General features: G+C 44.0%; 1 protein-coding gene across 1 annotated transcript in view; it reads right to left on the bottom strand.

The window, feature by feature from the left end:
* The window catches only part of NIPAL2 (NIPA like domain containing 2), a 77,588-nt gene that overhangs the window by 23,421 nt on the left and 30,794 nt on the right, over positions 1 to 23,373 (bottom strand). The window contains exon 4 of the mRNA XM_040972725.1: positions 10,442 to 10,501. Within this exon, the coding sequence (XP_040828659.1) occupies positions 10,442 to 10,501 (60 nt within the window). The remainder of the gene's footprint in view (positions 1 to 10,441; positions 10,502 to 23,373) is intronic.

Below are 23,373 nucleotides of genomic sequence, written 5' to 3' on the forward strand. Positions count from 1 at the left end.
AGTGCTGTTGTGGACATGATTTGCAGCCAGTGAGGATCCCAACCTGAAACAGTGGTTTGCCTGTCCAGTCACACAATTTAAGGCACCCGTTTTCTCTTGCTTTGAACCAAATGACTTGAGTTTTGAACTCTGGCTTCTGGGAACAAACATCATTTGACATCTCACACAAGCATGATCATAGTTCTGCAGGGTATTGTAGAAGTATCTGAAAGTTTCCTCTACTGTTAACACTTTATCCTGTAATACTTTGCGGATGAAGACAGTAATTCTATAAACCATTTAAGAAGGCATTTCTCTAATGAGAATTTTATATAATAAAAACAACGTATATTATTAAAGATTGTAACAAAAGCAAAATCATAAAAACTGTACATAAGAACTTGAGAAAAATTATCCTTTCTTTGGGGAAAAAGATTATATAAGGTAACTTCTGAAAGTAGGTCCTGAGGTCAGAATCACTGTGGCACAGAGGGCAAGAGCCACCGTCTGCAATGTAGGCATTCCACATAAGTGTCAGTTCAAGTCCCAGCTGCTCTACTTCTAATCCAGCTTCCTCCTAATGTGATTGGGAAAGCAGTGGAAGATGGCCCAAGAATTCGGAACCATGCACCCACATAGGAAAACCAGGATAGAGTTCCTGGCTCCTGGTTTCAAAGTCTGATCTGGCCCCAGGCATTGTGGCCATGTGAGGAGTAAACCAGCAGACTGGAAATCTCAATCCCTCTCTCTCTCTCTTTCCCCCTCCCTGCTCCCTCTCTGTAACTCTGGCTTTTGAATAATTAAATACTTTTTTTTAAAGTTATTTTCCTAGTAAGGAGGGCATTTTAAAAAATCAGTTTCCTAAATTTCATAAAATGAAGTAGCATAAATCCACTGAATATACATTAACAAGTCTTACTGACTTCCAACCATGCCCTTTGTGAAAGCCAGGTTTCCTAAATGTGTTAGGCTTCTTAGATATTCTATTTCTTTCTCTTAGGGGGAAGTGGCTACTGTTGATGAACAGGTGACACACAGACATGATACAAATTCCAATGCTGCGTAGGATGATCAGCGGAAAGGTGCCACACACCCTGGTGACCCATTCATTCTCCTCAACTGTGACCTCAATTTCTGAGGTTTTCTTCTCAGTGACAGTGTACCATGTGTGGATGTAAGAATGCATGAGTTTTTCTTTTCTTTTTTTTAAACTTTTAATAAGAGATAGATAGAGAAATCTCCAACTGCTTGCTTCCCCAAATGCCTCTCTGGGCCAGCTGAAACCAGAAGCTGGGAACTCAGTCAAGTCTCCCCAGGTAGGTGGTATGAGCCAATCACTTGGGCATCACCTGCTGCCTCCCAGGTGCACATCACAGCCAAGCAGAGCTGGGCATGGATCCAGGCAGTCTGATCGAGGAAGAAGGTCCCAAGCAACCTTGTAACCACTACGCCAAACGTCCATCCTGAATTTTGCTGGTTTACCCCATATGACAGCATATGCTATACTACTTCCTGCGTCTTGGAGGACAAGAAGGCAGGGTGGTCTCATTCTTGTCAAGTCTGCATAGTGTTGCATTAGATGGAAGCTGGCCTTTTTACAGTCACTGTTGCCTGATTCAAAGCTGCTTCCACACTAGCCTTCTGTGGCTGTCATTATCACCAAACGTTCTCACTGCATTTCTAAGCTAAAATCCAGTTTAAAAGGCAGATGATTTTGCAAGTATGCTTTTATAAAACCTTTAATTTGTGCCTAATGTAATTTTGACTCTGATAAATAACTCAATACAGCTACATGCATTCTTTCTTCTTAATAATTTTACCTTCAGCTACCTTTGAAAATGATCAAGTCAGCTCCAGGTAAGTGCTACCCCTTGCCTGCTTGTTTGTTTCATGTCATTTATATTTTTAAAAGTGATTTATTGTCTCCTTTATGAGTCATGTACGTATTTTTCAAAAGCATCTGCAAGCGTTGAAGACAGTCATTTGCACTTCTTCAAATAAATGTCCTTAAAATTTATTTTTGTCCCACCTTTTCTAAAAGTGGCATGAAATGTCAGTTCCTGCTATTTTTATTGCCGTGAAATCACAAATATCTCTCCTCCTGAAAGACACAGATTGGAAAACTTGCTAGATTACCTTCTGCTCTCATTTCCCCAGAGAAGTAACTGGGACATGCACGATCCAAGAGGAAGTGGTGGCAGTGTGGACAAGCTGCCCGTGCAAGGAAATGGACACCTGAGGTCAAGATGGAAGCCTGTACATTCAACCTGAGAGAAACAGCCCCTGTGCAATGCTGATTTTGTTCCTCTTGATAGCTGGAAGATCCCAGGCAATTTATTTACCCTGCTGTGACTTGATGTCCCCATTATCTAGGTATGAATTAAGCTGTCACATCTCTTCACCCCCACCCCCAGGCATCTGACTCTGTTTGGAGAGCTGAAGAAGTGGAAAACTGAAGGAGGCCAGGCTGTGGATCTCCCTTATGAAGGGGCTCACCTGCTGTGAGTCAAAAGGTGTTGGAGTTAAGGCTAAAAATCCATCCAAGAGCCCAGTGTGACGACTCAGAAGCTAAGTGTCCTTGCCTTGTATGAACCTAGGATCCCATGTGGATGCTGGTTTATATCCCAGCCGCTCCACCTCTCTTCCAGTTCCCTGCTTGTGACCTGGGAAAGCAGTAAAGTATGGCCCAAAACCTTAGGATCCTGCACCTGCATGGGAAATTCAGAGGGCTCCTAGCTCTTGATTGGTTCAACTCTGGCCACTGTGATGACTTGGGAAGTGAGCCAGGGGACAGAAGATCTCTCTGTATCTCCTTATCTCTGTAGACCTGCCTTTCCAATAAAAACGAATAAATCTTAAAAAAAATCCATCTAAAATGATTATGTCTACTGTCACTGCTTGAGGGTGACCAGGGACCATCACTGCAGATGTCTATAAGGAGGCAACAATCCAGCTGGACAATGGAAGGGCTAGAAATAATCAGCTGGCATCTTCTGACCACACAGTGAAGACTTGTCCCCATTGGTCTTGATGACTACAGAGGAAGGAAGTGACCTGAATTAACAAAGAAGCAACGGCAGTCCTCTTCTACTTGCGACCCTCAGCTAACCTCAAAAACGGGTACATAAAGTACACAATCTGGAACTGGAGGGCCCGGGGCAGCTGTCAGGAAGTGTTCATAGGAGTCTGGGTCAGGCGGCTGGAGGCACCTATGATTCAGAGTGTGTGGCTTCACCCTCCACCCTCCTGCCCAAACCTACAGTGAATACAATTTCCCAGGAGATATGGCACTGGTCACTTGAAAGATAACAATGAGTTGCTGAGACTGTGGAGAGCTCCCTGACCCGCAGAGCAAAACTCGCACACACATCGTGTCCTTTTCCGTGGTGCTTCTTTATTATCCTCCATCTCCTCTCCCCCTCGTTCTGCACAAACTTCACAATATATACATTTCACCATCCAATCAACATTAAGGTCAATACAGCACGCGTAAAGCACACCAATCATAACGCAGAGTACTAACCCCTGCAAGTGGTGAGCATGTACCAGGGGCCAATCAGGATGAAGTTCTGGGTTCTGTTAGGCCTCTTCCTCATGACCCTGGCATACAACCAAGGCATCATCTTAGGGCTGAGCAGCCGAAGCTCCCAACAGAGACATGCAGATTCAGTTTGGTGGTATGTACAGATGCTAATGAAATCTCTTCCTATAGATCTGTTTTATGCAAAACAGATCAACAAGCCAAGGCCTGCTCTTTACAGTAGATATAGCAGATACATCAGCAAGGCATATGCCAGGAGAGGGCACTCTTTCTTCCTTTCTTTCCTTCTTTCCTTCCTTCCCTCCCTTCCTTCCTCCCTCCATCCTTTCCTATTCCTTCCTTTCTTCCTTCCTTCCTCTCTCTCTCCCTCCTTCCTTCCTGTCTCTCTTTTTTAAGGTAATACTCTTTAAATGATTGATCTGATAGACAAGCATGACTGACATGAGAATTATATTATGATCAGTGTCATACTAAAATGTGATGATAATGACTATAATAGCTACTAGTTACAAGAACAATTCAAAATGCTTTCTATGTAATTGATTCACTCCTAACAACAAATCTTTGCAAAATGATCAGGTAGTGCCCCCCTTTACCAACCCTGCTTGCTTGAGTGATTTGTTCCAAGCCCCTCAGTGAATGTCTGAAACTGCAGATGGTCTCACAATTTATAAATGCTGTGTATTTTTTCATATAAATATGTATATACAGAAATAACCTATGATAAAATGTAGTCTATACAGTTTGCACAGTAAGAAATTAAGAACAGGGATTGGTGTTGCAGCTCAGCAAGTTAAGCCATCTGTGATGCCAGCATCCCATGGAGTGACAGTTCAAGTCCCAGCTGCTCCGTTTCTGATTCAGCTCCTTGTTAATGAGCCTGGGAAAATAGCAGAAGATGACCCAGCATGACCCATGTGGGGGACCCTGAAGGAATTCCTGGTTCCTGACGTTGGCCTGGTTGTAGCTGTTTGGGGGAGTGAACCAGAGAAGGCAAGATCTTTCTCTTCCTCTCTGTAACTGTCTTTCAAATAAATACAACAAATCTTAAAAAAAAAAAAAAAAAAGAGAACAATTCTAACCACAATCTGTAATAGATTAATTACAATTTATGAATTGCTTATTTCTGAAATTTTCTATTATTTTGGAATGGAGGTGGCCACAGGTTAATTGAAAGTGCAGAAAATGAGTCCATGGAAGAGGGGGTGATATTGTACTCCATCACAGCTGTGCATGAGTGGTGCCCCAGGAGTTGTACAGAACGCACCGTGGGGTTTCACGCGCTTGCTTCTGCAGAGGCCCCTGTCGGGTCTCAGGTAACATCTGGGTCCCAGGGTTGTTTCGTCTATTTGTTTGGTAAGAGGAGCATCTCCAGGGGAACCAGTTTTTTAAGACATAGGTTCCACCAACAATGGTCCCAGGTCAAACACAAGGGAACTTTAGAAAGTCTCTGGAAAAGTGGAGTTAAAAAATAAAACATGTGCTTTCCTTGAGCTTTCTGAAAACCCCCGCTCCCCCGCTTGTACTTGGGAAGAGGTGAGTGAGGCTCCCCGAAGCAGTTCTTAGCTCAGAGCTTCTAAGACATTAGCGTCTACTATGGATTTCCTACAGGAAATATGGTTGTTGCATTTTCTATACACATCTGCATATTTACATTGCCCAAAGCAGTATCTTGAGGAATATTTTATCCTTTCGGAAATATTCACACTTAACACGAAACTGTGTGTGGCTCTGTGCATGCAGGACGTGACTGGTTCTGTTGCAATCACCTGTGGACCAAGGATCACCTATGAAAGTGGTGGCTGGGAGAGAAGGTAGGCTAGAGTCAGTTACCTTCGAAGGCACCTGCTCACTACCCTGCTGGGTGCCTCATATGTGCCAGCCTTGGCTTCTGGGATCCACCCATCTCATTCTTCCTCAGTGGACACTACGTCTCCTAGGCCACTCTTCTGCTTAGCTAACCCCTGACATCATCCTGAATTTTGTCCCCTATTCCCCAACTGCACGCCAGCTCCTGTTTCCTGCCTTCCTGAATCCTTAGAGGTCTTAGGAACCTTTTGATATTCAGCTCACCTGACTGCAAACAAAACTTGCTGACTGATGCCTTTGCTGGCTGTAGTGTGTGTCCTGATGTGTGGGAGTCCAGTGGGTGCTTTTGCGGGAACTGGAGAAGTCACAGAATAAACTCAATCCCTTCATTCTGCCTCATTGACAGAACTGCTGTATTCTTCAGGGTTTTGGTAGCCAACTCTTCAAGGCACCCTAGATTGGGAAGTCTCAACAAAGGAGTGAATCCAAACAGCTATTTGCAAGGCAGCTCCAAAACCCAAAGAGCCAACTTCTCTTTTTCCCCCAGAAGCGGAGGGTTTGCAAGCTGCATGAGTACAGACACTGAAGGCAAACTAAGCTGACCCCTGGTGGATGAGAGGCGGAGGTAGGCAGGACCGCGGGAGAGGCCTCCCTCTCTCACTGTTACTCGCCTGACCCACTCTCCCTGGCCCCATTCAGTGAAACTCTTTATAGGTGACTTGAAGCAATCATGCTACTGGTTTCTGGAAGTTGACTGTAATTTTTATTTCTATGATGACACTATCTGGGCTTAAATCGACAAGGATCTCATAGACTATTAGGTTCGGTCCTTTTGATGACTAATGAAGAAGAGCGGGGAAAATACTATAGTTTTTGGCTGATTGAAGAGGAGAGAAATCTGGTGCTTTTTAAAGGAAAAATAATCATTAAGATAATTAAAAATCATTAATCTACTGAGGCTCAGGCTCCAAAGCCTGTCACTGAGTTAATAATAGCTGGCGATTCTCTTCAGACATAGCTTTTGTGAGGTCATCCTTTCGAGACTAGTGGTGAAAAGTTTCATGGCCACAGAGCAACATTTGGCAATAAATTAGTTCAGCCTGTTTCCACATGGCCCCAAATCTTCATTTGTTCCACCAGGAAAAACAAACTTTCATTTGCTCGAAGCAGGGAAAAAATAAATGATTTTCCTTTTCACATTTTGACAATTTAATTTTTTGCATGCTCATATGTTAATCTTTAAAAATACCACTACACTACTCTTCTCCCTGCTTGGTTTCAGTCTCTGTAAAGAAAGAGAAAATTCCTTTTTTTTTTTCCACTTTTAACAGAAAGAGCTAAATTCTCTCAAGGCATTGGTAACCAAGGCCAAAAGCAAACACATATGACTTAGTCCATTACAGCACAGAGTTGGGACGAAGTCCACTCCCCAGACTCCCCAAACTACGAAGTGGGTGATTATGTCTTTGATAAAGACAATCCCCTAAGATTGTTTACTGGAGGAAAGGGGATAAAATAAGTGATTGAATCCTTTTTATTCCTCTAATACTAGATTCAAAAATGGATCACTTTGGACTGTGATGTAAAACAAATAAGGCTTAGTTAAAAAAACAGCCTAGGGCCCGGCGCGGTGGCGCAAGTGGTTAAAGGTCCTCACCTTGCACGCCCGGGGATCCCATATGGGCGCTGGTTCTAATCCCGGCAGCCCCGCTTCCCTTCCAGCTCCCTGCCTGTGGCCTGGGAAAGCAGTCGAGGACGGCCCAAAGCTTTGGGACCCTGCACCCGCGTGGGAGACCCGGAAGAGGCTCCTGGCTTCGGATCGGCATAGTATCGGCCCGTTGCGCTCACTTGGGGAGTGAATCATCGGACGGAAGATCTTCCTCTCTGTCTCTCCTCTCTGTATATCCGCCTTTCCAATGAAAAAATAATAAAAATAAATCTTTAAAAAAAAAAACAGCCTAATGAAAAAAACAAAGAAAGCACATTGGTTTAGGGAGTGGGTATGTATACCAGCAAAGAAAGTAGACCCCAGTTCAGACACCCATATCCCACTGCAAGTGCCTGGCTTCAAAGCCCCGCTCTGCTTCCCGATTCCAGTTTTCTGCTAGTGTATTCCTTCCACCCAGGAAGGGTGGATTCCTGCCATCCATCTTAAGATGAAGACATTGGGACTTAGTGGAAATTGGTGAAAATCACACAGCTCTCTGAACAGTTCATCATTTCACGAGCTGTCTAACCCTGGATGAATTATTTGACCTAAGTGTCCTATTTTCCTTTTGTGAGTAGGTTGTTTTATATATAAATAAAAGAATTCATATAAAACAAAGCATCATTTTTGGCCAGAGTAAATGTTTACTAAATGTTAGTTGTTATTAAAAATATGAAAAATTAATGAACAGTCTTCCAGAATTGACTAGAAGTAATATTTGTAAGTTTTTCCTGGGGATGTTTGTATTTTGCATTACTTATTATTTTGCATTTTTATTATTACTCCTTGGGGATCTCTCAGAAGTGAAGGCGATAATACAGATTATTACAATTATAATGCCAGAGTTTTACATTTCTCAGAGCAACTTTATATGAATTTTTCCATTTGATCTTTAAACAGTCTTACATATTTTTTAGCCAAGTGAGAAGTTATACTAGGTCAGCCACAGGGTGGGTAGCAGAAGCCAAAGCATGAAAGGGAGACAGCTGATTGCTTCTGATAATGTCTAGTTGACCTTGGGCTTTCTAAGTTCATGATGGAACCACCTGCACACATGAATATTTCTACTTCTTCCCTTCCCACAGTTAGGACTTTCAGTAACTTCATTTCTAAACGTGACAGGCAGCAGTTGCAGCATAGTATTAAGCAGAAAGTGGCCTGCTGGTACCAGTGCTATTAAGTCCTCTGTGGGCATGGCCTATATCTATAGAGGGTATGGCTGCCGTCTCTGGAGGACATCTGGCAGTGTCCAGAGCTGTTTCTGGTGGTCATATCTGCAGTGGAGGGTGCAGGAGGCAGCTAATGGGTATAGGCCAGAAGGGAGCTAAACATCCTATAAAGCATAATACAGTCTCCCACAGTGAAGAATGACCTGGGTCAACATGTTGGCAATGCTGAGGTTCAGATTCATGACATCATGATACATACTGTCTTCTACTTAAGAAAAAAAAACAACAAAAAACTGATAGGGGGCCTGGCACAATAACTCAAAGACTAAATCCTCACCTTGCACATGCTGGGATCTCATATGGGTGCTGATTCATATCCTGGCTCCTCCACTTCCCATCCAGCTTCCTGCTTGTGGCCTGGGAAAGCAGTAGAGGGCAGCCCAAAGCCTTGGGACCCTGTACCCATGTGGGAGACCTGGAAGAAGCTCTTGGCTCCTGGCTTTGGATCGGCTCAACTCCAGCTGTTGCAGCCACTTGGGGGAGTGAACCAGCAGATGGAAGTTCTTTCTCTCTGTCTCTCCTTCTCTCTGTAAAGCTGATGTGCTTTTCAATGAAATAAATCTTAAATAAAACAAAGTGAAACTGATTGGGGCTTCTGTTGTGGTGCGGTGGGTTAAGCCCGCATTCCATGTGGAAGTGCTTGTTTGAGTCCTGACTGTAGCTCTCTGGCAACGCACCTGGAAAGCCAGTGGAGGATGACGGCCCAACCATCAGCCACACGGGAGACCACAGTGGAGGTCCTGGTTTCAGCCTGGCCCAGCCCTGGCTGTTGTGGACATGTGGGGACTGAACTAGTGAATGAAAGATCTTCCTTCCTCTCTTTACTGCTCCTGCTCCATGCTACTTTGCCTTACAAATTAGTTCATAATTTAAAAATCTTTTATGTCTATATTTTATCATGGACTGTAAGTTATTTGGAAGTAGAGACTATCTTCATTAGCCCTTTATCATTAATATGCAAGATCATTAGCTAAGCCTCCATTCTAGCCACTTGTATTAACTCTTTAAATGCCTTTGATGATTTTAATCATGAACACATCATGAACTACAAAATGACAGATGACAGCTAGGAGGATGTGAAAATTTCTAGAAAGTATCTGATCACTGAAAAACCCCTATCACAGGATCTAATTTAACTTCAGGGCTTGGTCATTCTTCTTTCTGATTCCATACAACTTCCCTTGGATGATACCACAAACCACAAGCTACAGAAAAGGGTATGGAGAAAAATCCCACGTTGGAAAACATACAGTTCACATATGAATGTGTTTAGAAAAACATTCTAACCATGAAAAATCCAACAATGTTGTCTGAACATTGTAGCAGCAGGATCAAACCGGGGACGAAAAGACAAAGCGAAAATAGTTCCAAGCAGTGAGGCCAGAGGGAAACACGAGCAGGCAGAGCAAAGGCTCAACAAACGGACAGGAATGTCACAGGGAGAGCTCCAAGTCTGGACGAAAAATATGATCTCCCTGGAAAAGGGGAGGCTTGTTTTACGGAAAGTGCCTCAAGTATCCGTATTCATTATCATATGTCAGCAGCAATTGGAACAGGATTTTGTCAAGAAGTGAACAGGAATCTCCACAATTCTCACCCATGATATTTCCAGCAGGAACTAGAAGTGCCAAGGAACCCAGGCTGGCTTTGCTGTGTACCAGAGATCTCCCTCACAGCTGGGAGGCTCCTGTTTGCCACGGAAAGTGTATTTCCACATAACATTTACGAAGCGCAACATTCTCTTACTGTTGGAAAGAGCTAGATACAAATTAGGCAGTTAGTTGGGACATCCGAGTTTTGGGTGTATGTGGTTTTCACTTTTATGCAGTACAAATGTAATAACATAACAAATGTGTCCTTTGAAGTGGAGTGGCCTATGAGGTAACACAGATGTTTTTGTTGAATTTTATTACCTTCATAAAAATGTCATAACCTTAATAACAGTGACATTCTAAAATAATCATTTACTGTGGCCAGTGGCATGGGCAGTGGTTGTAGTGCAAATGGAAGTTTCTTGTGAGAAAACATGGCAGGCCCAGGCAGCCACATTCACCTCTCAATGATGTTTACACCTGTCATCCATTTCCAGTTTTTAAGGCACATTTTTTAAATGGATGGTATTATTTATTTCCTAGTCATGCAACGTTGTAATGACACAAATGAATCATTACTTACCTAGTAAGTCGGAAGCTCTCAAGTTCTCTTTCAGGAACACAACAGAAATGGCAGCACTACCTATAAAGGAAAATGGGCATGAGTAGTAGTTTTGAGACTATATATATATATATATATATATATATATATATTTCCATTAGGAAGAAATTAAGTTACTTGCATCTGATGTCTGGCTAACCGTGTTCTGAGCAGAGACATTCAGCAGCTATGGTTATCAAAACGCACACAACTTTGATCCAGTCCATAGTGGACTTAGCACAGTGACTGGGAGAGCCCCTGGGAGGGCATCACAGATGTGGATGGGATGACTAACTGGGCCAGTAGAAAGAGTAGAAAGGTTTGGGGAGGTGAGAAAGGAAAACAAGGGGAGTGGAAAAGGACAGGAAGAACTTCCCAGGTGCCCTGAACTCACCCGCCACAGTCATTATTCCCCTGCTGTAGTTCTCCGCTCTCGGAGAGGATAATCTAGGGGTCCTCCTAAGGGTGTCCTCTCTTTTTCACACCCCACATCCTACAGCTGCTGGTGTCAAACCTACAGCTCAAGGTGTCTCCTGCCCACACCCATTTCTTCATCGCCCTAGCTCAGGCCAGTTTCTCCTCTGCTGTGTCGCACAAAATAGCTGCTAGGTAACCATCATTTTTCTCTGCTACTTGCAGGCAGAGCCTGAAATCCCGGAGCCCAGATGCCTCCCACCCACCCCAACCCCGAGGGGTTTTCAGGTTCAGCTTCAGGGCCCCCTCCCTGTGACCAACTCTGGGCTCCTGTATGAGCTCTGGATTTCCCCAGGGCTGGACTGACCACTCCACCCTTACTCGGCGATGACTGCCGTGTGTGGCTTCTTCCTGATTCTTAAGATTTCTTTGCTTGTCTGCATCCCAAACACTACAGGTTCCTTTTATTCAGAAGTCTGTCTTCTGAGACATACCCAAGATTTCCATTGGCTAGCTAGGATCTCATGTGTATTAGCCATTCAGCACATGTGCTTTGAACGTGTGGAGCGTGTCTGTAGGTCACAGGCCTGCAGCTGTCCCCGGTGATGGTTTAGATCCTTTGTCCTCTCACCCCTGGAACTGAGCCCCAGCCTTGGGTCCCAGTTGAAGCTTTCTGTTGTTCTGTTTGATGGGGGAGGAGGATGGTCGTGGGAAAATTTAAAACTGGATTGTTTTTTTAAAAAATGCATAATCTGATTTGTAGTTTATATTTCTGTCAAAAAATGGAAGCTGGATTTTTTTCTACAGTAACAATACAGAAAATAAAGATGGTCACAACATGATAACATCTCCAGAGAAAGCTGCTGGTGTTTGATTTCTCTTGAGTTGAGTTCAAACCATAATATGACAATTTCGTAGTTTCCTCAGTGACTTCATTACAAAGAATGTACCAAATCATTAAGAATTCTGCATATGAAGGGGCTTCAGTTAAACTTGAATATGTCTATGTCTGGTATTGTGATACTTTACTGGAAACCAAATAACAGGGGCAGGCATCATGCAGCAATCATTAACAGGCTGTTTGGGATGTATGAGAGCTCCTGGGACAGCCTCCCAGCTCTGTTTAAGATCTGGCTTCCTGCTAACACACACCCTGGGAGGCAGCAGCTGATGGCTCAGGTACACAGAGGCCAGAGCTGGGTTCCTGGCTTCAGCTTGTACTGGCTTTGATTGGTGCAGATATTTGGGGGGAGTGAACCAACAAATGGAAGATAGCTCTCTCTCTCCTCCCTTCAAGTAAGAGAAATAATAAACACAACTTTAAAAATCCCCAATAAAATAACAAGTCCACTGGAAATCCCCTTTCCAGGTAAACTGAGCTCCTGCTCGTATTTTGCCTTTTTTTTCCCCTCCACTTAGCTCACTCCCATTCAAGTTGATGTTAGTCTTGGCAAACTTTTCCTGGGTAGGCTATTTATAGGAATGGAGGTTTCACACAGGATGAACAGTGTGAGAAATGTTCAAGGAGCATATGTTTAATTGAGTGCTTTAAAACACGCAGGCAAGATTTTCAGTAGATAAACTAATGAATGGACACATTGCTCATTAAAGTAACAACTGAGCTTCAGATTTAGACCAAAAGAATTCAGGGAAACAAATCTTATGTGTTAGAAAAGATATAAAGAAAGCAAAAGCCCTGTAAGCTATGCTCCCTCCCATCCCTGGTTTTTGTAATTAGGTAAGGAATGTTTTCAAGTGGACAGAGATAGATTAGCAATAAAAAATGAGCCAAGTGTCATCACACTAATACATCCCAAATGCAGCCCATTATAACAATCCTTGAGATGACTGTTTCACAGCAAATGATTCCAGTAAGAAGAGAGACGCTGCTTCCAAGGAATGAGGAAATTTAGAGTAGCAAGAGACAGACAGCTAATCGACTCCAGGTCCTACAACTTTGCAATTGGGAAACGGAAGTCCAGAGAGGTTGTTTGTCTATTTGTTCACTGACCCATTCCTCTAACAAACTTTATATCCCAGCGAGGCTGCAGCCAGCACCCATAGTCCTTACTCCAGGTCCATGGCGCTTTCTGGCACATCCCATTGTCTCCCTCAGAGGGAGAAAAGGCATCACTTCATTCCCTGGTTGCTAAACTACAATTTCACAAATAATTTAACTTTCAGAGAAATGGTCATTTCTGGTGACAACAACAACAAAAACCTCCTTGAAATATACTGCATGCATCAAGTTCTATCGATTGCTATTAAAACAATGATCAGAGTTTTATGAAACATAAATATGCTATTCTTCCTGAAAGCATTGGGATGGCTAATGCACTCCCACACTCACCCATTGCCTTTTTTTGTGTGTTTTAAGAAAACATGGACTTTTCTACAAAATTCTTAGGTAAGAGAATAAGATTTAGATTTATCTACTTAGTAAGTAAAGTGATAAAAAGGACACTCTACTAAGATACATGTAATTCGTTTATCTTGCAAAACTAGTAAAATGAAAATTGTGCTGAGCAAAGAGCTAGAGTCTGAGTGACAGTAACTTTTATGTGACTTTTAAATAATTTGTAAATTTTTAAAGTTAGAGAAAATAAATGCACCAAAGCTCTCCCAGACAGCTAAAGTAGGAGATCTGTTCAATGCAACTCTGCCGAGTGGTGCTAGCACAGTAACCGCTGCTGAGGAAGAGCTCAAGAAGAGGGAGGGAACTATTACATCTCGATTCCCACAGTAAAACTGACCCTCAAAATGTACAAAGATTTCAGTGTACAAAGAACTAAACAGAACTCATGTTGGCTTTTTTCCCCCCAAGTTGTGTTAATTATTTGTACTGGAAATACAGGATCATAGAGAGAGAGAGAATATCTTTCATTCTCTGATTCACTCCCCAAATGGTGGCAACAGTTGGAGCTAGGCTGATCTGAGGACAGGAGCAAGGAGCTTCTTCCAAGCCTCCAGAACTCATGTTTAAATTACACAGATTTGGAGCTGGAGTAGTGGCTCAATAAGGCTAACCCTCCACGTTATGGTGCCAGTATCCCATTTGGGAGCCAGTTCATGTCCCAGCTGCTCCACTTCTCATCTAACTCTCTGCTTATACCCTGGGAAAGCAGTGGAGGACAGCCCAAAGCCTTGGGACCCTGCACCCATGTGAGAGACCTGGAAGAGGCTCCTGGCTCCTGGCTTTGGATCAGCTCAGCTCTTATTATTGAGGCCACTTGGGGAGTGAACCAGTGGAGGGAAGCCCTTCTCCCTTTATCTCTCCTTCTCTCTCTGTAAAATCTGCCGTTCAAATAAAAATAAATACATCATTTAAAAAAATTGGACAGATTTGTACCTGATATGTGTAAGTGATAGTTACAACTGATTTCACTTCCCTGTTCACAGCCTGGTGGGCCTTTTTTTTGCATTCAGGCATGTTTTGGGTCATGAATGCTTGTCAACTGTGGGCCTTGGAAGACACAGAGAAAGCTCACTGGTCTCCATGCTTAATTTCTAAGGGCCTTTCCAGAAAGATGAACAGGAAAAGCAGGAGGAAGATGCATGCACTCCTAGGTGCTTAAGGGTCAGGCCAGCATTTGGATTTCTCAGGCAAAACTCACTGCCCATGGTTGTGACTGTTGCTCTTGATGAGTGGGAAACATTTATAAGATGTTTTGTTCCTTCTCCCCGCAACCCTGTCAACAACTGATGGTAAGTAATGCTATGGCAGTTGTCCAAAGAATTATCTTATCCTGGGGGCCAGACATGAAACTGGTGAAAGGGGGCCTCATGTGGGCTGAACTGCCACCAATTTGTTCTTGAATGTTTCATCAGCCTTTGGGCAAAGCTCAGCTGAGAAGGACCAGGCCAGTCCTTTTTTGAAGTAGAATTATGGACAGGAAGCAAGACAGGAAGACTCCTTTGCTTGTTGGTTATGCAGGATATCACTCCTCATTCCAGGTGATAAAGTAGGAGGTCTCACTGAAGAACCCTGGAGCTATGAGCTTGGCTGGGATGTTATGATGCCAGGCTGTCGGACTGCAGCACATGCCAATGGGCTATCTTCTGGGTTTTATTTCTTAAAGCAGTGGGATGAAGCAAATGTATATCATGGCTTTCAGTTATTCATTATGCTTGAACATACTCTAAAGAGCTTATCAGAAATAAGACCATGTTGATCAAGCTGTACCCTCAGTGTTTTACAAGGTGGCCTGGAGAATCCGAGAAGTAAGAAACAAGCCCTCTCTTTCTCAAGATGACCCTGGTCTGTGTATGCAGCTCTGACTGGAAGGACCAACCATTGATGCACCTATGCTTTCCTTATGAAGCAATGAGTCAGGTGTACCCACCACTAGGGCAAGAAACCCATGCCCTGTGGACCAGTGAGCGGTTCAGAACACCAGTCATGCACAAAGGAGAGTGGACAAGCATACAGCAAAAGGTACAACTCAGATGGTGACAAAGCAAAGGATGACAAAGCCAGGTATTATATTGCCCATACACGGCTTTAAGGCAAAGTTATGACAAGCAGGCAGTGAAATTGGTAACTCGTCACGTTGCTGGTATCACTGTTGACTGACGTGACCATTCCTGAAAATGATTTCACCAGAATCAGCAAGAGTGCCATCAAGCCATCATCAAACCATTAGACAGTCTGCTCCTGGGAATCTGTCCTAGGATGGAGTCTCAAACCTACCCAGTGTCCACTGCAAAATTATTTTTCATAGCAGAAAATTGGGACAATTTAAATGTCCAACAATTGTGGATAAAATATTGTGCAGTTAATAAAAATGATGAGAAGCTATATAGTAATATGGAAATCTTTGTTAATCATTTAATAGTAAGAAAATTGTATTTACATGATGGTTATCATGTGACAAGATACACTCTAACATGCTGGTGAAATGTTCTACTAAGTGCATGACACAGAATAATGAACTGTTATCCTCTCAGCATCCACAAGAGATAGAGGTTGTTTTATTTGCTTGGTAGACGAGCAAACTGTGGCTCAGCGAGGTTAAGTTCATGGCACTGTGACACACAGTGACTGTAGATCCAGGCACTGAATCATGGTGACCACAATACTTTATATGCTTTGTAAAAAAGGTGAGAGGTAATATAAAGACATAAAATCTCCAAAAGACAGAAGGGGCTTGTGTGAGTGAGCTATAGCACAAGAAGTGACACAGTCAATACATATATCACATCTTTTAAAATTGTTAAAAGAACAGATTAATATGTTATCATAAACAAAATATTAAGCAAGGTACTAAATATGTTAAACAGATTGATTTGATCTTTATACAATGCATACATATATCCAAGCATCATGTTGTACCCCATAAGTATATACAATGACTATTTGTTAATTAACTTTTTTTTTAAAGATTTATTTATTTTTATTGGAAAGGCAGATGTACAGAGAAGGAGAGACAGAGAGGAAGATCTTCCATCTGATTATTCACTCCCCAAGCAGCTGCAACAGCCAGAGCTGCGCCGATCCAAAGCCAGGAGCCAAGAACCTGCTCCAGGTCTCCCACATGGGTACTAAGGGTCCCAAGGCTTTGTGTCGTCCTCGACTGTTTTCCAGGCCACAAGCAGGGAGCTAGATAGGAAGTGGATCTGTTGGGATTAGAACCGGCGTCCATATGGGATCCTGGTGCGTTCAAGTCGAGGACCTTAACTGCTACACTATTGCGCTGGGCCCATTAATTAACATTTTAAAAGTAACTAAACTTTGGAAATCCACAGGAGTGGGCACTATGCACAGTGGTGAGGTTGCTGCTTGAACACCAGCATCCTCTGTTGGAGCAAGTCCCAGCTCTGTTCTGGATTTTAGCTTCCTCCTTAATGCACATTGCAGGAGGCAGCGGTGACGGTCCAAGGGCTGAGTCCCCGCCACTCACATGGGACATGCAGATTGAGTTCTGGGCTCCTGGCTCTAGTCTGGCTCAGCACCAGCTGTTGTGGGTATTTGTAAGGAAAATTAAATAAGAATTTTTGCAAAACATAATACACCAACACCCAAATGGTGGTTCTGTAGGAGTCACGGGGGCAAGAAAACAACAGCAGGGCCACCGTGCGTCTCCAGTGCAAAACGCAGCTTTTGCGAGGCAGGGTGTTTGTGTTCCTCAGCCTGGAAGTTCTAGCGCTTAACAGGGAGGGAGAATCTCAGCAATAGTGCCGACACACTGACCCCTCATGGTGAAGCATCCATTCCCTGTCTGCAAAGTGCCACTCAGGTTGGTAATCAGAATGGAGATTCCTCCTGGTGAAGGTGGGCTCTTGGATTCAGGTTTCCAGCCGAGACCAGATCAAGGTCATGTAAGTATCCCATCGTTTTCTCTAAAGTATGTCCCAGGGCGGGCCTGGGCCCCTGGGTGGGTTTACCCCTGAGGTTTGTTCTTCAGTCACAGTCACATCCTCTCTGACATCGCATTGTCAACAAGCTTCAGAGGGTGCGAATGGCCATGTTAGGGGAGAGGCATGTAGCTCAGTGTGGTTGAGAGTTGATGCTCTAAGACCCACCACTGGTCGTGAGAGAGGGAATGAGAGAATAAGGAATAAGTATGAATTAGGTTGGGGCATGCTGGTTAAAAAGGCTGATAGACCTGACTTGTGTCTCCTGTAATTGCTATTGATGGGGGATAGCAAATGAGAAGTGCAGTTCCTATTGTGTTAGCAGTTAAATCCACAGGCTGTATACCCACCATGCCATGATACACTTAAATAGCAGAAAGTTTAACTTGTGTATGTTACCAATGGACTTATACTACTGTGATAATATGGGGGAAAGTGGGGAGGGAGGAAGAGGAGAGGGAGGGAAGAATTCCTATACAATACTGTATCATGGGAAATAATGATTAAACAAACAAACAAACAACAACAACAAAAAACCCAAAGGCAGATTTAAACAGTTAGTTTAGATCTTTATATCTGCAGGACAACTGTTGAATGGACATTGCTTTTCCCACCTGTACCATTAACACGTATGTGTGCTTGGTGCTCTGTGATGATTCTTGATGAAAGGTTTGGCAGCATAGAAAGGAGTTAATATCTAAAAGTATATGTCATGGCTATTGTTAAGTGGATATTATCCACTTCCATTTATTCCTCTTCATTTTCTACCCTCCTACTCTTTATTTCCATTTTGTAAAGACAAATGTAAGCCATAGTTCAAACAATTCATGATGCTTTACTCAGATGGGATCGTGGCTATGCTGTTGTCTGATTCGGTTGCAAAGAGGAAGGCTGTGTCTGTAGACTACAAACTCAGTTGCCATTAGGGTCCGTTTATGTTGTCCTCTACCAAGGGGTGGGTGAGCAGTGGGATTGGTTGCCTGGATTTGGGGCTCTGGGGCCATGTGGACTGCCTGAGAGCCACAAACCGAGGCAGTCACAGTTCAGCCCTAGCTGCCTGCAAATCCACGGCTACCAAATCTGATTCTTTAAAACAATCCATTTTGTGTGTTTGTGCGTGTGTGTGTTTGAGAGAGAGAGAGGGAGGGTTTAATTATTAAACACATGTTTTTAAAAAACAATATGCAGCAGTAGCCCACTCTGGACTAACCAATGTGAAATTTGATCTAGTCTAGAAATGAAAATTGGACATTCAATTAACTGTGTGACTTTGACAGTCTGAGGAGAAACCAGGGTGTATGTACTTAACATAAGGAAGTGAAATAAAAGAACTTCTATCTATCTATCTATCTATCTATCTATCTATCTATCTATCTATCTATCTATCTATCTATCTATCTATCAATATATACACACATAAACAAACCATGACATGAAAGGAACATATTTACACATAATGCTACAAGCAGAATCTCACATGTAAGTATCTGGCTTGCGGCTCCTGACCACTTCTAATGGTAACTTTACTGAACTGCTGAAGAGCAAGCCACAGGAGCACATGCTTGTCAGCCACCATTGGGCTTCAAACACGGGGCGGCTCCAAGAACCTCACATCAACTCCAGCCATGCGGAGACTGTCATTCCCTGGGAGCTGCAGAGTGTTCAGGGAAAAAGCGTGTCGACTGCCATGTACTGCATGGAGCTAGGACCTGAATGTTGGAGGAGGCGACAGCTTGAAAAAGATCTTCTCCTGGAGAGAGAAGTTTCCCTGCCATCCATGTTGGCAGGACAAATGCGTCAAGTAACTCACATTGATGGAAACAATTGTTGTCATTTATGGAAGATAATGAAGGCATAACCGTTGTTCAGAGGCAATTAACATAATTTTGAATCAGGAAATTTACCTAGATTAAGAACAACAATCCTTTCTGTTTTACATCTTCCTTGGCATGCACTAATGATTAAACTTGAAAAGACTCCAAAAAAAAAAAAAAAGTAAAAATACTACCACAGACAAGATGAATTCTGTATTATTAATTTAACCATGCACTACTTCAACATTAGCTATTCTCTTCATAAGGATGGGTGGGAAAGATGCTTCAGATTCAAGCTTTTAAGCTTGCAGAATGCTTTCCACTGAGAGTGCATGAGCAAACATGACAACAGTGGAGTTCTAGTCTCACCTTGTAGGCAGGTTTTGGACCAATGCGCTGAAGCAGATGACTCTGCCAGCCACTTAGGAGGGATTAGCTTTTGCATATCTTAAGCATGAACATTGATGTCCATGTGAAGTGCCACTGCTCCCAGCATCTGGGAGATTCTAGAAGGTTCAGTGACTTGAGCCAGGTCACTGCCAGGCACACTGTTTCCCAGGACAGAGAACTCGTGGCAGTCAGCTTTGTGCATGGCTACAGGTCACTTGCTCCTGGGCCGTTCATGTTTCATTTGTTTCTAATAAAACTCTTGGAGACCCAAGTTTCTGCTTGACATGACTTCTTCGGAATTCCAGAAGATTTCGCTCACTGGGGTTTTCTGGCTACACTGTGACCATCCTTCTAATGGATTACAGACACGCTTCAGCCTACAGCTTCAGAAGGGCACAGCAGGAATACAGGAAACATATATTCCATATCGTGGGCTTTAATTTGAGCAAAAGCCAACATTTTAGGGAAAAGCAGAGTGGAAAAGACTTATCCATCACACATCTCTTGTCATTTTCTCAGTGCAATTAATTTTCCTCCCTATATCCAAATTAGCCCAATAATAGGGGGATGGTGTCTCCAAGGAAACTATTCTAGGATCAAGGAACTCTTGCTGCTATGAATTTTATCTTTGCATATAAAACTAATATAATTTCATAGAATGTCCTCTTAAATTCAACCTACTTCTTTCAATTCAGCTGGGTAGTGCAGAAGTCAGGAAACAAGTTTCAGTGTCTCCCACAACACCTGGCATAGGAGATGTTCACTTAACATTAGTTTTTTTTTTTTTAATTTAAGATTTACTTATTTTTTTATTAGAAAAGCAGATTGCCAGAACTGAGCTGAAGCCAGGAGCTTGTTCTGGGTCTCCCACATGGGTGCAGAGTCCCAAGGCTTTGGGCTGTCCTCTACTGCTGTCCCAGGTCACCAGCAGGGAGTTGGATGGGAAGTGGAGCATCTGGGACATGAAGCAGCACCCATATTGGGGGAGAGAGGGAGGGATCCAGGCACTTGCAAGGGGACAATCAGCCAATCGATCCATTGTGCCAGGCCGTCAACACTGTTTTCTTGTTTTGTTTTGTTTGAATCTAACCCTCTCCTCAAAAGCATTTCTGGATTTAGCTGGGGGTAAAAGCAACAATGTGTTCTTCAAGCTCTTTCCTTGTTCCTTTAAAGCAGTATTCTCAGAAATATAAAGCTGAAGAATGCTATGGGTGCTTCCAATTCTCCCTCCCTCTCTCCGTGCCCTGCAGCGATTTCTCTACACACCCCACCCCCTTGCCAACCCTCCAGACAAGTTAGTTTGACACCTTGAAGCTCCTTAATTCCATGTGACTTGAGTTCTTGGGATTGTTGACAACTTCCTGCTTTTAAATGGGAACAGTTGGGGTAAATAGACAAAGGCAAACATTAAATGCGAAGTCACACTTTGTCGCTGAGCAAATCATCCAACTGAGCTGCCCAAGGACAGGCTTAGAAGCCTCCAAGTATCCACAGGAGTGTCTTGAGAAGAAACGTCCAACCGCTGCGCTCCAGCAGGCACTGAAATCTTTCAAGCATGTGTTTTTCTCTCCTACCGCCCGGGAACAGAACGTCCTAGCCTCATTGTGTCAGATTCCAACTCAACTCTACATGCTGTATTGCTGATCTCCTTGTGCCACGGATTCCCAGATAGCTAGCAATGAGATGTCTATGGCTGCCGGGGTTCTGGGCCTCGCTGAAAGGTGAAGACAGCCGTTAGCCAGGACATGCTGAGTGTGAGAGATGCCAAAGGGAAAGGCTGGGTCCGGGTTGCCCGTGCAGTCGCAGAGTTGAGCAGTATACAGACATCACCGCTGAGACAGCGCCTCCCACTGGTGGGTATGCGTATCTCTCAGGACAGTCTCCTGATAGCACCAGTGTCTTGCTTGCATCAGTTGGAACACCTGATAACTGACAGATGAACCACAAATCAAGTATCTTAAGCAAGGTATGCTTTCTTACGCCCCCTAAAGGTGTGTGAAGAAGCAGAGCAAATAAACCGTTTAGTCTCAAGGCCAGGAGAGGCGTCTTGAGGAAGAAGGCTGACCAGAGATAAGAAGGGTTAGCAGCAGTTACAAGTTTTATTACAAACACCATAGAATTTATTTTCATTGGATTTCTGGTGTCATAAATCGTTTCCCAGGAAAGATGTTCTCAGATTGTAAGACCTGAATGGAATTTGTCGGTTAGCTTCTCTGCAGTTGGTTAGCAAGAGAACAAAGCTGCTAGGAAGCCAGGACTACAAGACTAGAAAAGATGCACTCACAACTAGATGGCTACACTTCTCCTCTGACCGGCTCCTCATCTGTCTTTGAAAATGTGCTCTGTCCTGGTATGCTATTTGGAAACTCTGGCATTTCCCAACATGTTTTGGTAGGGAGTATCTGGAGGAGCTGGAGGGGAACTGCTGCTTAATTGGCTGGACAAATGAGCAGTGAGGAACCTTCTTTTCTGTCCTCTAAAAATTAACAATTGCATGGATCAGAACAATCAAGAGCATTTCTTGAGTTAGAGCTTTTGTTTCACAGAGCTTACCCACCAGCTATCACTGGAAGAATGGAGGCAAACTCTATTATAAAGAATAATAAATGTATTTTGACCTTGGGGCTTGGGTGGAGGGAGCTCCCAGCAGTGTGGGGGCTGCTAGGGATACCTGAGTGAGGCTGGACTCGACACTTGGGGCCCTAGCCCCAGCCACCGCTGCCAAGCTATCTTGGGCTTGGGGTGGTCAGAGTGCCAACCAGTGCTGACCCCTGCCCAGTGGCACCTCGGCGGTGAGCTATGGGGTCTTTGGGGTGTGGAATTACTGCATAGGGACATTCATGGATAAGGCCACTGTGCATGTAGATGAGGAATGAATCCTGAGGGACTCCCAACAACAGGGCCACTGTGCTTACAGTTAGGCTAGGGGCTGAGACCTGGTGGTTTAGAGGAATGAGACCAAAAGATCTTGGAATCCTGAGTAGGGCATGTTGGTACGGAACATTGCTGACTGTCACATTCCAGTCCATGTGAAACTATGGCTGAGGACCTGACTAGTAGGGCTAGATCCCAGTGACTGACTAAGTGTTCGAACAAGGAATGGGTCACATTAGGCAGGGCCATGACACTAATCAGCATGTGAGAGAACTGGCTCCAGGGGTAGATTCTGTGGGGAATATGTGGGCTCAACCCTGTGGAAATGCAAGGCACGCTTGTTAGCTCTAGAGTTGATATGGGATGGGCTGAGCTAGGTGTGACCATGGAACCTGCCATCACTCATGGGTCCAGGGATTGAGGATAGTCTGGGCAGATCTAGGCTGCAGCATCTGCATATGCATCCTAAAACATGATGTGGGGCAGGCTGGGTGGCAACATTCACCAGCTCATACAAGGTCAAGATGAAGGGGCAGGCTATGCCAGGCAAGAGTTTAACACCTGCTGGCATGCATAAGATCTGTGTCTGGGAGTGGGCCAAGTGGGGGAACGTGGGAAACTCCCCTAGTGGGTCGTAGCTCCCACTGGTGAGCACATGATCCGGGCCTGGGGGTCGGATAAGCTAGGCAAGGTAGCACCAACTGTTGGTTAATGTGTGGGTTGGTTTTGGAAGGTGGGGGGACCAGGCAGGATTGAGCAAACCTTAGTTCACTGCCAAGTGCAGAAATCAGGCTGGAGCACAGATTATGACAGGCTAGGCTGTCACACCTACTGGTTTGCATGAGCAGGGCCAGGTTCCAGCAGGTGCCAGTAGGAGTTGGGGCTGGAAGCAGGCCGGGTCAGGCCAGGCTACAGCATCCAAAGGCAAAGGTCATGACAGTGAGGAATTATGCCAAGCTGGGTCAGAGAAACCACTGGCACATGCAAGATCTATGGCTGGGAATAGGCCTGGTTGGGGAGTAGAGGGGATGCCCTGGCTGGGTTCTGGATCCCACTGGTGAGCACAGA

The sequence above is a fragment of the Ochotona curzoniae genome, unplaced genomic scaffold, assembly GCF_017591425.1.
Source record: "Ochotona curzoniae isolate NIBS_2020 unplaced genomic scaffold, NIBS_Ocur_1.0 contig_2318, whole genome shotgun sequence".
NCBI lineage: Eukaryota > Metazoa > Chordata > Mammalia > Lagomorpha > Ochotonidae > Ochotona > Ochotona curzoniae.